Source organism: Poecilia reticulata, linkage group LG4, assembly GCF_000633615.1.
Source record: "Poecilia reticulata strain Guanapo linkage group LG4, Guppy_female_1.0+MT, whole genome shotgun sequence".
NCBI lineage: Eukaryota > Metazoa > Chordata > Actinopteri > Cyprinodontiformes > Poeciliidae > Poecilia > Poecilia reticulata.
This window is the reverse complement of record NC_024334.1, coordinates 3,624,000-3,638,872: the sequence shown is the minus strand read 5'-3', so window position 1 is coordinate 3,638,872 and position 14,873 is coordinate 3,624,000. Positions and strand designations below refer to the sequence as shown.

The following is a 14,873-nucleotide window of genomic DNA, read 5'->3' as shown; positions in this document are numbered from 1 at the left end:
TAAATGTAAAACATAAAGCAGTGCCCATTTATTTCATTTTTATTTAATTTATTTCAAGGATAACCTCTTGGGATGTTTTTGTGGGTGTCCCAACAAAAACATAAATATTAAAGCAAAAAATAATAATGAAAATAAATAATATTCAGGTACCCTAAGCTTTTCTCATGTGTATCTGTTCGTCCTCATTTATTTAAAGCATCAATAACAAATTAATATTTTATTTCACTCAGTGAAACTGAACTTTTTTTCCTCCAAATTGAGAAAAAGGAAAAAAAAGCCTCAACTCTGACATTTGGTCATGAAAGTGGATTATTAAGGTCTCCAGTTGAGCAAAATGTTCACATTTCATCATGTATTCATTTGCAGAGACTGATCTGATCAAACTGAATTATTCCCGTGTTCGTAAATGTTCAATGTTTCCCCGTCCGCCATCTTTTACTGCTGCACCTGAACAATAAACGTATCCAGAAATATTTCTGTATTTCTGTGTCGTGTTGGCAGGAGTTATGTTTTCTATCCTCCACCAGTGCAGATGTGACCGGGTTGATCTTCTTCTACCCACCAGTAGATGGCGCTGTTGCAGAGAAGTGGAGGTCTGGSGCTTTATGGACCGGTGTTCTGTTTAAAATGTTCACATAGCGGACCAGAAGCAAATAACAAACAGAAGTTCAAAGTGAACTGGTTCATTTTTAGAGATTCAGTTCTCTAATCTGAACTGTTGATAAAGTGGAACCTCCAGTCTTGGATTTTATTTTTTTTATTTTTCCTGAACTTGTTTTGACATTTAGCTCGTATATCAGACAGCAGCTTCCAGCATCTGTCTGGTTTTCTAAAGACAATAAATAATCTCCAAATCATGAATTCAGATTAAATACAACACCGTTCTACAAAAATATGGCCTTACAACCGAGTCTCTGTGGCATAAGGAGCACTTTCTGTTTGGATCATTCAGGACAAAAACATCTCCGCTCCTCTTCCTCGCGGAGCATCTTCCTCTTCCTCTGCTGCTATCTGAACAACTGTGAAACGCAAACAAGAAATTTTGAGTTATTTTGTGGATTTTTAAAAATGTTTCTGCTAACATCAAGCGTTTACTACCTGAGAGAAAAACAGCCGACATAAGCATGTTGCTGCTTCCTAAACTACCGTTAGCTAAAGGAGGTTTTTCTATTTCACTAACATGAAAGTCAAATTTTAGAATACTTTAGAAGAATGCTTTTCAAAAATGTAAAAATAATCCAGGAAAGGAACTGAGGACGTTCGCCAAGCATCTGTATAACCTGTTATTTCCTCCAGCCTCCAGGGGGCGCTGTTTAAACAGTGCGTGGTTCCTAAAGTCACTGCTAGCTGCGCATAGCACAGAACAGTCTGCGGTCGGTTTACATCCAAAAACTTGATGAAAACTTGATATGAAGTTGTCAAATTCAAAGGTGAGTTGCTTGACATTCAGGTTGCTTGGATCCTTTGTTGAGGAATGTTAATTTTAGCGCCAGGATTTGTTTTTAAGTCCCGTTTTGTCTATTGTATAATTTCCACGTTCGCCGAACGGAAATCCATAGTGGAGTGTGGTTATTTTTAATACATTTGTCTATAAAATTATGTAACTTCTTCAAATAGGACTAGGAGTAGGTGATATTCAGTTAATGTTTTAAGTTTAATAATTCGGCTAAACTGCCGTTTATTTATTTTTAGGGCGAGTTTGACATATTTTTAATGCTAATCAATGAAATGCATGCAATGAAATGCCTGCCCTTGTTTTCGGTTTATGCTACTGAATGTGTTTTTATGAATGATGATGTTTGTTGCGCAACATTTGATTAATGAATTATTAAACAATTTGTAATTGATGTAAAACTTAATTATGAATTTAACCTTGGGATGATTAGATTCACATTTGAAACCAAACCATGATGATAATGATAATAATAATAATAATAAAACAAACTGCTAATTAAATTTTAAGTCTTTCTTTGTTGTTTCAAAAGTCAGATCAATTATCAATTAAAAAGAGTTTAGACCTTGTTGAGACTTTAATTTTATTTTTGTCACATCTTAATATTTTATTGCATCACCAGGTTATTTGAGCAAAAGAAAGTTTCACATATCAGCCAGATTGGTTTGAATTTTTTGCTTTCAGTAATTAAAATGTTTTCTAAATGTTTTTGTTTTTACTCATGTCAGATCAAATCTGTTTGTTACATTTAAATCCATTTAAATTAAATCATTTAATTAGGTTTTGATGAACCAAAACGTAAAGTTCAAGAAGAATATCCATAATTGTGCAAACTCCAAATTAAGACTTTAATCTGAGACTTTGTGTAGATTTTTTATTTGTAATCTAAAGCAGTGCGTGTCTGAAATGGGTTGAGCGATAACTTACCCTCAATCTACACCAAGTTCTTCCTGAAGTGAAGCCAAGCAGCAAAACCCATGAACACAAATTAAAAATAAGAATCACTTAAGTGATAAAAACGTATTTGCTCAGGAAGGACCAGAACCACTCAGGCTCACAAATATGTTCAGGTTCAGATTCTGGCTCTAAAAGGTTCATATCAGTTTAAACCACCATGTTTTGGTTTCATTCAGCTTTGGCTCTGGCTAACCTGTAAGTTTTTCAATGTACTGGATAAGATCCAGATTTTTTAAAATAAAAAATTTAAAAACGCATCTGGTCTAAGAAAAAGCAGTTAAATCTAACTAACCTCCACCGGACTGAGCTGCACAGCTACATCAATTAAATCAAATAAAAAAATGCCTTAATGACAGCTACAGGCTGTAAAAATGCCTTTTTGATTTGATTTGTAACTTAAAGAATAAAAAACAGATAAATTATGCATGTTAAGACTGATTTGTAGCTTTTAAAGTTAGGAGATGATTCATTATTTGGTAGAAACCTGTTTTATAAGACCTCATTATTATTATTTTGCTTATATTTTTATGTATTTTCATCAAACACATCCTTTTTTTAAGGTGTTCCTCAAGGATAATTATGCGAGCCACTTCTTTTTAAAGATTTTAAGCCCAATTAAACAATTTCATAATAAAAAACAGCAACAGGACCAGTTGGGTGGATTTGGAGTTACGATCTACAGAGGAGAAATAAATGTTTTCAGGAGGAGGAAGGAAGTTTGACATCAACAGAGAAGAAAGCTACTCGTTATTAAACCAGTTCTTTTTTTTTTTATCACAACACAGGATCTTTACCAACAACCAGCTCACTTACCAATCTGGTCACCCAAGAAAAGGCTGGAAGAGGCGACAAACACGTCGGGATTAGAAGATTCACGACATAAACGGTCTGACAGGTTGGTTGACCAGTTCTACAGTCGGTACCAAAACCTGCAGAAGTCAAACCTACCAACCCAAACCACAAACATGTACGACACCACAGCAGGCCCATCGGGAAAAAATCTCTGAAATTTGCTAGAAAAAAACTCTAAAATTTTGAGATTAATCTCTAAAAAAAAAAGAAATTTCTAAGTTTGAAAAGTTGGAAAATTTTTCTTGAAACTCGACTTTTTCAGGAAAAACTTGCTCAGTTTGAAATTTCAAAAGTTGAGCATTTTTGACTTTTGAACTCAGAAATTTCCAATAATTTAATTCTAGAAGATCTCTGAGATTAACCTAAAAACTTCTGAGGTTTTTCTAGCAAATATACAATTTTTCAAGCTCAGAAATGTCCAGGTCTTTTCTAGAAAATTTCTCAGATTAATCCTAAAATGTCTGAGTAGTTTTTAATGATCTACATCTATAATGCACCGTATTAAACATCTTCTCCTGCACTGAAGCATCATTCCACCACAGCAGCTGTTTGGATCTGAGGAAGGAAGTGAGGAAACACATTTTCTTACCCTTCGTTCTTCTTCGCTCGGCTCACTTGGAACAACTTTAACGTTTGACGTTTCTCCGGTCGAACTCGGTAAACTCTTCGGTTCAGGCGGGGCGACTGGCGGCATTGGTGTCACCAGGGTTTTGTTCTTCACCAGAGTGGACAGAACTCAAGGAGAAGAAGAAGAAGAAGAAGTGTTAGCTTCCTGAAACAGTAGCGACTGGGTTTCTGCTGGTGCTGGGTTACCTTCTCTGGTGAGGTTCTCGGCGGCGCTCATGGCCTTCCCGCTCAGGTCGCTCACCATGTTGTCCACCGTGGCCTCATGGCGCAGGAAGACGGGCCGAACCACTTTGTTGTAAATGATCTGGGAGCCGTTCCACGACATCGGAGCCATGCACCACAACAGGAACAAACACTGGAAACAAACACCAGGAAAACATCCAGAGCCATTTCCCACACTTTGTTGAATTTTGCGGTTATTCCCAAAAAGATGCAACTGACACGACGCCACCGGCCAATCATTCCAGTGGGTTTGTCAGAAACTGACCAATCGGTGATCGCTATTTAAGTACACGCCCCTTATCTGGAGGAACTGAACCTCTGGCAACGTGGCTGGGGTTGCTAACACTGTGGTCAGAGAGATTTAAAGAAAAATAATAGGAAAGAAAGGTCCATGTGGAACATGCAGCCATTACCCAGAGCGCTTAGAGAGTGGAATACAATTTATTACATTTCCAAAACCCAAATGGAGTCTGGAATAACGGAATAAATGGATCAAGGTCTGCAAACGACCTCGTGTCCTGTCCAATGAAACTGATCAACGGAAGCTGCCATGTTGGTCAGGGCGAAGGAAACTGGCAGTTAACGACCCGTTTTTTGTCAAAACGACACTTATTGACAGTCAGACCAATCATGCAGCATGAAAACTTGTGCTGCAGTAACTGCGGTTTTACATTCAAGAAACTTTTTATGCTAGTGTTTATTTTTAAGCATTTCCTGGAGGCAGATTTTTTTAACCCGATGCAGCGTTCACTCCTCATTCTTCCTCTGGCTGAGGAAAACTTGGATTTTAACGCTGATTTCTCCATTGTTTCCTGCCAGTATCCTGGTGTACGACTCTGGGAAATTTCTTGCCTCAGTGTTGGATGCTAAGGCAAAAATAACTCAGAAATGCTTCTGGTGTTGCATTGACTTCCTCTACCTCTGCCATTATAACTCTGTTTGTCGGAGGTTTGGGGGCCGGCGTTGGAAAGCTCTGGTGTGTCCTCACCTTAAACGCGTAGTAAAACGGGAACCAGTAAAGGAAAATGTCGGAGAAGAACTCGCCCAGGCTGAAGACGCCGTACACCACCCAGTAGGTCAGCCATTTTGTGTCGTCTTCTTTGCAGGGACTTTCGATGGCTTTGATTCTGCAGAAAACCAGAACTTAAGTCCCAAGATTGGAAACAACAGGCGGAAAATGAAGAAAACTTTCCACATCCGTTTCTGATTGACCAAAAAATGTTTGACGTTTTCTATCAAGACCCGCAGATTTTATCCGATAAAATGCAGATTTACCAAAAATCGTTCATGTTTGTTAGAAAAACCAACTGCAGTGAATAAATCGGATCAGAGCGAAGGAAACGTTTAAATATGGATACATTAATACATTCAAATGAATAAATGAAGTTTATTTCTGTTGTATCTGACAGATTATTAGAGCCAGATGAAGAAAAATGATTTTTCTTACAAGAATAAAGTTTTACATCAATAAAGTTTAAATAATATGAGAATAAAGTCGCAATGATACATGAATAAAGCAATATTATCAGAATAGTTGTAATAATATGAGAATAACATAAGATTACAACAATAAAGTCACAATATGAGAATAGTTGCACCGACTTTGACTTTATATTATTTCGACTTTCACTAATATTATTACTTTTTGTTTTACAACTTTATTCTCATATTATTTTGACTTTATTGTTTTATTTATTTCAGCTTTGTTTTTATATTTTGACTTTCTTACAACTTTATTCTTCTATTATGACTTTGTTATCATCGTACGGCAGTGGTCCCCAAGCTGCGGCCCGCGGGCCGGATCCGGCCAGCCACCACATTTGGTCCGGCCCCCTGAACAATACCAGAGAGCATTCAGATTTTTTTTCATATATTGTATTTTCCGTTTTATATGTGGATTTTTCTCTCTGTAGCAGGAAGTGTGTCCTGTAAACTGTGGGTGTTTTGTTTTGCACGGCGCATTGCTGCCATCTGTTGGACTTTTAGGGAACTGCTTGACTTTTATGTAATCAGTACGGTTGTTTGCTAGCGGTAGAGCAGATGAACACACRTGTTTGTTATGAACGCCGCATTCCAGGTTTCCCTGAATGAAATATATAGAAGTCAGTCCCAGTGACAGTTTCACTAACGGTTTTTGCCCATGTGCTTTGTGGGTAAAAATCAATCGAGATTACTTTATTCTGCTTCTCGTATTACAACTTTATTCTTGGAGTATTTCAACTTTTTTGTCATACATTTTTATTGTAAAACGACTTTTATATTATTTCAACTGTGAACATTTAACACTGGAACTGGAAGACATCTTAAATATGCAAAATAAATAAGCAGAAGCAACAAATACATTAATTATGAAATCTCTGTAAACAAAACTGCCCTTCAGAATAAGAGCTGGTTCAGACCAAAAACTTCTATCATCCAGTTTTTGGTAGAAAGATAAAAATGAAAAATCATGCAAATAAAAATGACTGAGCTTGTCTTATTGCAAAACATTATAACTTTATTCTCAGAATAAAACTATTTTTCTTAGCCTGGCTCAAGTTCTCTGCCATAAGATCCTTTAAGATAAATTCAGTTTCAAAAACATAAATATGCCAATTTGACTCACTTCCACTGAATGTAACTTTGAGGTAAACTTGCTTTCATTCCCACACGTTGTTGGAGCATCAACAGGAAACGGGAGGAATAAATAAAACTCACGAATAATAAGCTGGATAGACGAAGCCGATCAGGTTGCAGAGCAGCGACGCTCCATATCCGTAAACCAGGTAAAGTCCAGTCAGCGAGACGGCGCCTGGACAGACACATTCAGTCCATAGGACCACAATTCAGAGACGTCTGGAGACACTTTTCACAAAAACATGAAGTTTTCAGGGAATCCAGCTGAACTGCAGTGAGTCAAAATAAGAATAAAGTCGGATTAATATGAGAATAAACTCATAATACAAGGAGAGTTGTACTAGAATAAAGTCATATTAACAGAATAAACTATAATAAGAGAATAAAGTTGTAGGACAAGTCATTTTATAATAAAGTTATAATAACATGAAAATAAGCCTGTTATGAAAATAGTCACCACAATACAAGAAAAAATTTTATATTTCAGGAATAAAGTCATGAGAATGAAACCATGCGACAAAGTCATAATAATAATTATTATTATGAAAAGTAATAATAGAAAAATACCAGAGTAAAGTAATAATACGAGAAAAAAAGTTTTAATAATGCAAGAATAATGTTGGATACAACAAAAATTAATTAAAAAAAAAGAATAATATGAGCGAAAAGCCGTATGAGAAACTCAATAATACGAAAATAAACAAATGTCCTATTTGAAAGATTATTTTTCTAACTTTGAACTTGAGAGCGTAAGAAAAAAAAATAGTAAAAAGTCCTGAGTAACTTTAATATTTAAAAAWATTACATCATCAGATGAACCAAAAYATAAAATTAAGTGGAAATTTTGGTATATTAAAGAACAAAATAACAGTAATTCATATAAATAACAAAATCAGGAAAAGTCGAGTTTTTCCACATGAGTTTCTTTAAATAAAAGAGTTATGAAACTTTAACAGAAACTGTCCGAGTCTGGTGRATTTCTGGCGTTTGATTTTGATAATTGAGTAAATGTAAGTATAGTAACTACAAAAACTCTGCACGTTTACAAAACGACACCAAAGAACATTAAGTGAGAGATTAGTAATTTAATCTCGGGTTGTGTTATTGCGGGATGGTTTCCTGTTAGTCTGGTGACTTTTTGAGGCAGAAGCAGCCGGAGAATCTCCGTCCCACCCGGCGGGAAGCGCCGCGTTAATCTCCGTCCCACCCGGCGGGAAGCGCCGCATTGATCCTCCTACCTCTGATCAGCTGACGCTGCTGTTCAGTCATGGAGGCCCGCCGTCCTGCTCCGCCGCCGCCGGGATAATCTACCTGCGCGTCAGCGCCGGAGCGGGAGCGGCGGCCGCCAGGCACCGGTGACGTCACCGCCGCGTCACCGCCCCGCTGCTGTGTCTCCCTCCGCGGCCTTACAGGCTTTTTTATTTAAATTAGGACTGCGGTTGTTTTAGTTATAAAAATGTGATTTTTCAGTTAACAGCTAAAGACGTTTTTTTTTTTTATATTAAACATTAGAAATTCGTTAAACAATTCAACTTTTTAATGAGAAACATTTTAATCCCTGGTGTAGGAGCCATTTTCCCCTTTTTTCTTTTGGTTAAATCTTAGAATTTAAATTGTTTTATTCTTATTGTTTATTTCCTAGTTGTTTTATCATTAGAATTTTTTGTTTAATTTGCCGTTTAGAATAAGTTGTTTGATTAGGAATTCACTTAATTAGTTAATTAATTTCAGGTTGGGATGTGGGTATTTCACGGTATAACTAGGTGGGTCTTAGGTAGCATATTATGCACGTGGGTGGTCATAAGGTTTTTTACCAGCCTACAGAATCAGACAATAAGTCATATCGGTTTTTATTGTCAGTCAGAGAGCAGGTGCAGGAATAGGAGCAGAAGCCTGGAACCTTTTGCCTGATCTAAAAAGAATAAAACCAAAGAACTATATTTTGACTTTTGATCCTTTTTTGCTGCGTAAACCAGAATCCACGGTGCATCAGGTGACTATTTGAGTTTGATTCACCTTTTCTTTAGATCACCTTCGAGTTTTGAGTTTTTTGATTTTTGAATTTAAGTTTAGAGACAAATGGTCACTACACCTGGAGTGGAACAATATTTCTTTAGTCCAGTGTTTCTCAAACTTTTAACTCATTTAACAAACACTAAGTTACATTTAAATTAAATTAACTCGACTTATTGTCATGAACTCAGTGCGTTTTGAGTTATTTTCAGATTCTGAAAGTTTGGATTCTAAGCTTTCCAATGATGTCAAACACATAGAAAAAGAAAAAGAAAAGTGTTTTGCGCATTAGTAACATTTTAGGTCTATTTGTAATTTAAAAGCACATAAACAGAAAAATGTGAGTTGTATTTATCTAATGTATTTAGTCGTGTTTAATTAAATACAAATAACGTTAGCTGTTGACGTGTTTGCCCTTTTCTTAACCCTTTGGTAAGCTAGCTGAAGCTGAAGTCTTGTGCCCTCCTGACCACCAGGGGGCGCCTGCGGACCACCGTGTCAGTAATACTGCCCTAACGGCTTCACTTTTAATTTCAATTGGCATTATTACGATTATTTTAGTGATCGATTCATCATATTTTTGTTTTTGAAAAGGTATATTAAACCGTTTTTTCAATTAACCACTTCAGCCGTTTTTATACAATATTAGAAATTCATAAAATATGCAAATGAACAATTCAACTCTTTTTAAAATAAACATTGGGAAAACTTCACAATAAGGCTCCCCTTGTAGATAGCTAATAAATACTCCATAGATATGTTATTAATTAAGCTCTTAACACTTTCTAAATCATTAATAACTGTTTATTTTGCATTAATTAAGAGGAGATCAAATCTACTATTTTATTGTCAAATAATGAGCCAGATCTATATATTTTATCTAGAGTTATTATACCAAACATTTCAGATACAATTGCTTAATGTGTTATTTTTACCATAGTCTCCTTCTCACGTTACTTAATGCATAATAAACAGTTAGTAATGCTTTATAAAGTGTTTATAGATGACTTTAGCTATTTATTAGCTGTCTATAAGGGGAGCCTTATTGTAACGTGACACATTTTATTTCCTAAAATGCAATGACATCATTCTTCATCATTAGCAGCCAAACACACTTTGAACATCAACAACTGAATCTTTCTGCTTGACTTAACATAAATGTGGTGTAATTAATTTATTTAACTAATTATTGGGAATTAAAAGGTTCTTAATAGGATCGTTTGAACCAGGTGAAGCTAAAAATGTTTGTATTGTTTCTCAGCTCCGCCTTTCGATTTGCTCTTGAATAATATATTTATTTTTTTGCACTTTGTTTATCTAGGAAAAATGTACAGAAATAAAGCTAATATGTTATTAAAGTATTTATAAACGCTCCAAATTTCGTCCTGCCACAAAACTACGAAAACTGCTAGAGGTCAGAAGTTTAATGTTACAGTAAAATAAATAAAAAGTGCTGGTACCAGTGTTAGTATCGGATCAGTACCAAAATAAGCATCCACCTAGCATGTTTACTTAGCATGTAGCCCAGATAGCAGTCTGCGTTGTAGAGTATCTTCCTGAAGCCGGTTCAGAAACTCTGGATTTCAAACCGTCTAACCTGCTGAGCTCATTAGATTCGACGTGTTCAGGTTCCGGACTATCGAACCGTCGGCTGAGCAGAGCAGATTACTGAACCGTTTCTGGTTTACCCAGGGCGATGACCTTCTTCTTGACCCCCGTCTTCTCCTCCAGCTTCCCCAGAACGTCCGTCACCACGTTCTTCTCGCTGAGAAACTTCTCTGCTCGGTCCTTGATGGAAGTGAAGACGTTCCACAGTCCCATTTTTCCTCGGTGACCTGGAGGCGGCCGAAAGCAGAGAGATAATCCTCTGACAGAAACGACCTGATTTAATCAAGAGATAAAGCTCTGCTGCAGGGAGGTGGAGCGCATGGGCGCTGGCCCACAAGAGAGAGGCCCGCTTCTTTAATCACTTTTTAATTCTGAAGAAAAATCCACGCTGGTGACAACTGCTGGGTGTTTCTACCACTTCAGGTTAGTTTGTGCAGCAGGATAAGTTAAGTCTGCAAGTGGCTCTTTGGGTTTCCACAGTAAACATTAATAGCTATGATTAAAAATGAAAGAGGACCAGATAATGACCAACTCTGGTTTTGCATTTAATTTAATTTCCACAAAGAACAACACTAAAACTACTAGTGATGTAATTTAAACCTGTTTTCTGTCCAATGCTTGCAAAGACATTATTCCTCTTTTTGATCAATTTTATATTTCTTTTATTTTAAACCCTAAAAGTAGAAAAATATGGTGGATTTTTGATAACTATAATAATTTCCTATTGTAAATATTTATCTACGTTTTTTTTTTTTTTTCAAAATATGACATTTGCTTGACAGTAAAAATGGCTCTTTAGATTATAGTAGATTTTTATTGTTTATTTCTTTAATATTAAGGCTGATAACTTTCCCACATGCTAAGTAAGCTAGCATACAGCTTAGTTATTATGTAGCATCTAGCATAGTGATTTTGTTGCATTAGCATTTAGCTTTGACAGCATGTTTCTTTTGCTTGTAACAAATTCATCATGCTTAATATTTAATTAATAATATCACGATGAGTTAGCAAGTTAAACTCCTCGACAGCATTTAGCATGAAGAGCTAGCAAATTTAGCTAGTCACTATGTGGTAAAGTTAGCTTCCTTAATTAGCATTTAGCATAGATAGCATTCTCCTTTGTGACTGAATAAGGTCACCATGTCTACTTTGCATGCGTTAAGGTTATGGTGCTGAGTTAGCATGTCAAAGTTATGCTAGCATAAAAACATTCTTAATTAGCATGTAGCAGATTCATAATACTTGGTTAGCATTTAGCTAAGTTATCACGGCTAGTCGACATAGCTAGCTGGAAAACTACTAGCTAAATAGCTATCTAGATAATTTCCTGTGCTGATCTGAATATGAACGTTTGACCTCGAATTATCTGATCTCAGTGGATCCGTTTATTCAGGGAAATCAAATAATTTCTGTTGAATTAGATTTTATGGTGGATCTTTTCTTGTTGAACTAAAACTAACATATTTTTTGCTCCGATTCATATTTCAGTGAATATTAAAGTGTGAGCTGTGGTGATGTCATTCAGAGCTGACACACAGAGAAGACTTTGACCCGAGCATTTACAGCTCTGCTTGAACTTTGACCTTTCAGGTCAGAATGACTCGGTACGTCCAACGCCGTTCAGATTTCATTCTTCGTTAAACACAGCAGCTTCCTGTAGCACCAGGTCAGTGGATCWGTTTCTGATTCATGAGAAAAGAGAAAARGTCTCRTCCAGTGAGACTTTATTACCAGGAAATTCAGCRTTACTGGTTTTTATGGTGCCGCGCCTAAAAGAGCAGAACAGAAAGATCCAGAAAGCCACAGAATCCGGACAACGGCTGCAGGATGAGGTCTGTTCCCTCAAACACTTTCAGATTGTTTCTCATCTCTTCTTAAGGATTTCTCCTCCCCTCTTTACTCGTCCATACTTCTGCATATCAGGACCATTTTAGATTGAACAAAAAGAGCATGTTTCTGCCGAAAAGTTCAGAAAWGTTTAGATTAATCTCAGGAATTTTCTAGAAATTAAATTTGGAGATTTCTGAGCTTTTTGCACTTTTTGAGCTAAGAAATGTTGATTTTTCTAGAAAACGTGACATTTTTTCCGCCATTTTTTTCTAGTAAATTCTTGGATTCATTTCAAATTTTGAGTTTCAAAAATCGAGTATATTTGACTTTAGAAACTCAGATAATTTCCACTTTTTTATACAAAATTTTAGATTAATCTCAGATTTTGAGTTTTTTTCTGGCAAAKTTTGAACATTACAATCTCTGAAATTTCTTGTTTTTTTAAATAGAAAATTTCTGAGATTAATCTCCAAATTTCAGAATTTTTCTCTTTTTTTCGGAGAGTAACGTCAAAGTTTCTGAGATTTTTCTAGCTAGCCAATTTTTGATTTTGAAATTTAGTATTTTCCACTTTTTTTGAAAAAATTTCTGGCAGAAATTTCCTAGTTTTTTTCCTGCTGCTCCTCATCCTCTTTTTTCTTCCTTTTCTCTTACTTTGTTCTTCCCAGTTCTGTAGTTTTAAACCTTTCATCGATCTTCCAGCGCCTCTCGGACTCCGTCACACCTGGAATCCCACCTGGAATCCCACCTGGAATCCCACCTGGAGTCCTTGGAGTGCCACTTCACGTGGGATCTGGACCTCAGCAGGTCCAAGCTGCTGTGTCTCCGGGACGCGCTGGAGGACATCGGTCCAGAGTTGGGCTACTGCTGGCTGGGCCACATCTACAACCTGCAGGGCTTCGTCCACCATCAGCTGGGCCTCCTGGAAGACGCGCGGCGTTTCCTGTGCAGGGCGGCCGAGGCGTTCCGCCAGCTGAGGAACACCGTCTCAGACGAAGGCCCCTGGTTGGTGGTGAACTACGGGGACATGGCCTGGCTGCACCACCGGCTCGGGGAGCGGGCGCGTAGCGGAGAGTATTTATCAAAGGTTGGAGCTCTGATGACCGAGTACCCGTCTCCGTCTGCGGACGACCCGCACCCGGAGATCTGCGCCGAGAAAGCCTGGACTCTGATGAAGTTCAATCAGAAGCTGCTGGCTGTAGATTATTTCCAGAAAGCCATCAGGATGCAACCGGACATGGTGGAGTGGCACACCAGCCGGGTGCTGGCATTGGTCAAAGCCTTTCAGAAACAAAACCTGGACTCTGACATCCTGGAGAAGGTGAAGATCGCCAAACAGCACGACCTGGAGAACTTGTACCTTGTTGCGCTCTACCTGGAAGCCCAAGCTCAGAAAGGAGCCAGGATTCAAGAAGAAGCTCAAAAACTGGCGAGGAGAGTGCTAGCAAAGCCGGTTAGCAGCTACAGCGGCGTGAAACCGTTGCTAAGGCTCTACAGGACCCACGTCTCCATGGACGAAGCTGTTGATTTAGCAGAAGAGGCTCTGGAGAGACACCCCAACGCGCGATACATCAAGAAATGCGCCGCAATCTGCTACAAAAGGAAAGTCTTTTCCCAAAGCAACAAGCACCTGGATCGCAGCCTGATGGACAGAGCAATCAGTCTCCACAAGCAAACCATCGCTCTCTACCCTCAGTCCTCCCTAAAGATGCAGATATCTTTGGCAAACATGTATGTGAAATCAAACCAGCGAGCTGAAGCCGAAGACGCGTTCGAGGAGCTGCTGAGAAGAGACTTGGATCCCGAAGAGGAGCAGATGGTTTGCAGCTTCTATGCCAAATATCTGCAGTACAGCCAGAAGGAGAGGAAGAAGTCTGTCCGGTTCTACATGAGGGCAGCGGCGATTCCTCACCACAGCTTCTACCGGGACGACAGCATCAGGCGGCTGGAGAGGATGAGCCAAGAGAAACGGCAGCCGATGAGCCGAGACATAGAAGACTTCCTGGTTCATTTGTCCACCTGAAAACCCAAAGCAGTGAGAGATTCTGCCGTTTTATAGCAAAGTCAAGTAACAATGTTACCGTCAGTAACGTATAGAAAATATGATTTAAGACATTTTATTTCATAATGTAACATCTTAAAATTGGGCCTCTTGTCTTTTCAAGAGGCTCCTGCTCTTTCTGAAGCTCCGCCTCCAGGAAGTCACCCCAACATGGCTCCTCTATTAACCCTTTCACGACGTTTTACCAACGTTGCTCTGAGCAGCAGCTCCTATAATGAGCTCAGCAGCTCCATCAGGTGTTTGCCAACTGCTGCTGGCTAGTCTGAAGGAGCTGAGGGGGGGGAGGAGCTGTGCCTCAAAGGCGGGGCTAGGTCCATCCAGGCGTTTTTCCACAGCTGAGTGGTTGCCACGGAGATTAAAGGATTTCTCAAACGTGCATGAAGGAATCAAAGCAGCACTCCAGGTTTGTTTCTGATGATGGAAAGTTTAAAACTGTCAATTTTACATCATTCTACTCCTTAATAAAAGGGTCCATTACATAAGATCCGCATTTTGTGCGTTTTTGTTCGTCCATTTCAATCTCAGTTGCTTAAAAAACAAGTATTAAAAAAACACCCCGACTGTTTTTGGAAATAAATTCATGTTTTGTTTTGTTTTTTAAATGAGCCGTTTCAAAAAGCTCATTTGTTGAGC

The 14,873-nt window shown here is 38.1% G+C and overlaps 2 protein-coding genes across 6 annotated transcripts; one reads left to right on the top strand and one right to left on the bottom strand.

Moving 5' to 3' along the window:
- Window positions 1–36: 36 nt before the first annotated feature.
- On the bottom strand, window positions 37–10,580 carry reep6 (receptor accessory protein 6). 5 transcript variants are annotated; one of them, XM_008406327.2, is made up of 8 exons: window positions 10,429–10,580; window positions 6,809–6,902; window positions 5,100–5,238; window positions 4,076–4,244; window positions 3,852–3,997; window positions 3,224–3,246; window positions 2,381–2,403; window positions 37–1,019 (listed from the first exon to the last, which is right to left on the bottom strand). In XM_008406327.2, the coding sequence occupies exons 1-6, from the start codon at window positions 10,559–10,561 to the stop codon at window positions 3,232–3,234; spliced, it is 696 nt and encodes a 231-aa protein (XP_008404549.1). In that variant the 5' UTR covers window positions 10,562–10,580; the 3' UTR covers window positions 37–1,019; window positions 2,381–2,403; window positions 3,224–3,231. The 5 variants fall into 5 exon arrangements, with proteins under 5 accessions (XP_008404549.1, XP_008404548.1, XP_008404553.1 ...); XM_008406326.2 differs by lacking the exon at window positions 2,381–2,403; XM_008406331.2 differs by lacking the exons at window positions 2,381–2,403; window positions 10,429–10,580 and adding an exon at window positions 10,338–10,421.
- Window positions 10,581–10,684: 104 nt separating this feature from the next.
- Window positions 10,685–14,346, top strand: LOC103463140 (interferon-induced protein with tetratricopeptide repeats 1-like). Its single transcript, XM_008406332.2, has 3 exons — window positions 10,685–10,771; window positions 11,837–12,180; window positions 12,881–14,346. The coding sequence occupies exons 2-3, from the start codon at window positions 12,176–12,178 to the stop codon at window positions 14,199–14,201; spliced, it is 1,326 nt and encodes a 441-aa protein (XP_008404554.1). The 5' UTR covers window positions 10,685–10,771; window positions 11,837–12,175; the 3' UTR covers window positions 14,202–14,346.
- The last annotated feature ends 527 nt before the right edge of the window (window positions 14,347–14,873 follow it).